This window comes from Fulmarus glacialis, unplaced genomic scaffold (genome assembly GCF_000690835.1).
Source record: "Fulmarus glacialis isolate BGI_N327 unplaced genomic scaffold, ASM69083v1 scaffold44515, whole genome shotgun sequence".
Lineage (NCBI taxonomy): Eukaryota > Metazoa > Chordata > Aves > Procellariiformes > Procellariidae > Fulmarus > Fulmarus glacialis.
In genome coordinates, this window is record NW_009213186.1 from 80 (window position 1) to 1,372 (window position 1,293).

Sequence of the window (1,293 nt, forward strand, 5' to 3'; positions counted from 1 at the left end):
AAGGGGTGTGGCTCTGAGTTATACTGGTGGTCCTTCCAGCCGCTGAACTGGGTGGACTGGTATTTAGCTGCTATACACACAGAGATCGGTTTCTGGAGTCAAGCCTGCGAGCGTTACGTGTAAAAAAACTCTAAAAAACCTCGCAACAGAGTCAAGGAGTTTATTGATTTTGCACGACAGCATAAATTGTAAAAACCGAAAAGACTAATTTAAAGCATAAAATGCTACGCGTGACTGCTATGAGTATTAATAAGCGGCTGAGAGGCAGTTCAGGTGCATTTGCGGGGAAGACATGTTTTCGCTTAAACCTCTCGGCACCAGCTTCAGCAAAAATGAGCGAAGCCATTAGCGCTCGTGGTTGGGCACATGATAGCCAAGGTGACTCCCAAAAGGGAACTGGGCAAAGAAGGCTCTGGCCATTTCTTCGATCCTGTTGTAGTCTCCCAGGGTCCGGAAATATTCCACGTAGGACCAGAAATCGTTGGATGAGAAGGGCCAGTACGGCAAGGCTACAGATCCCTGATAGAGATCTAAAATTAAACAAAAGAAAAATGCAGATTACTATAATATGAAGAATTTTTATTGAAAGCTTGGGCCTGGGAGCCAACATGGTTTGGGGTCCTATGTCCCCTTGGGGGGCTTGTGGGCTCCTCTGGCAGGAGAGAGGCAGGCAGAGCCATTGAGCCCTCTGTGCCCCACTCTGCAGAAGATGGCTGTTCACCTGATGGAGCCAGTGCCCTCTGCTCCAGCTGCACCAGGAATGATGGAATGGGACAAGACGGAGAGCAGGAACGAAGGGACACTGTTGGCATTTGGGACAATTCAAGAATTCCCTGGGCAGCTTTAATTTCTAGAAGACAGATGGGTATTTAAAAGTAAGGAGCAGTTGCAATTTAAAGCTGTATTTCCCCCTTCCTCCTCCATGCCATTTCCTCTTTATAAAAATATAAAGAATAAGGTGCCATCATCTACTCTGTGCCCCTGCAGCTGCCTGCTCTGCCAGGGAAAAGAACCGGGCGGTTGCTCCCCCACCATCTCAGCACAAAGGCGGCCCGGCTGAGTACAGCAGCAGCCGGGGCTGCAGCATCTGCCCCGGGCTCCCGGGGACTGGGTCCGTGCTGCCTCGGCATTGCCTGGGACCGCAGAGTCGTGCCTCTTCTCAGCAGGCCTTAGGAAACAGGCTAAGGAAACGGAGAGGAAAGGCATTGCCACTTGGAAGACAGCTGCATTTGTACCTGCTTTAGGAATATCTGAGAAAACGTGAGATACTCATTGAAACAAGATTTCTAATTC

The 1,293-nt window shown here is 49.6% G+C and overlaps 1 protein-coding gene across 1 annotated transcript in view; it reads right to left on the reverse strand.

The window, feature by feature from the left end:
- Positions 1–345: 345 nt before the first annotated feature.
- The window catches only part of OTOS (otospiralin), a 3,012-nt gene continuing 2,064 nt past the window's right edge, over positions 346–1,293 (reverse strand). The window contains exon 3 of the mRNA XM_009578112.1: positions 346–530. Within this exon, the coding sequence (XP_009576407.1) occupies positions 346–530 (185 nt within the window). The remainder of the gene's footprint in view (positions 531–1,293) is intronic.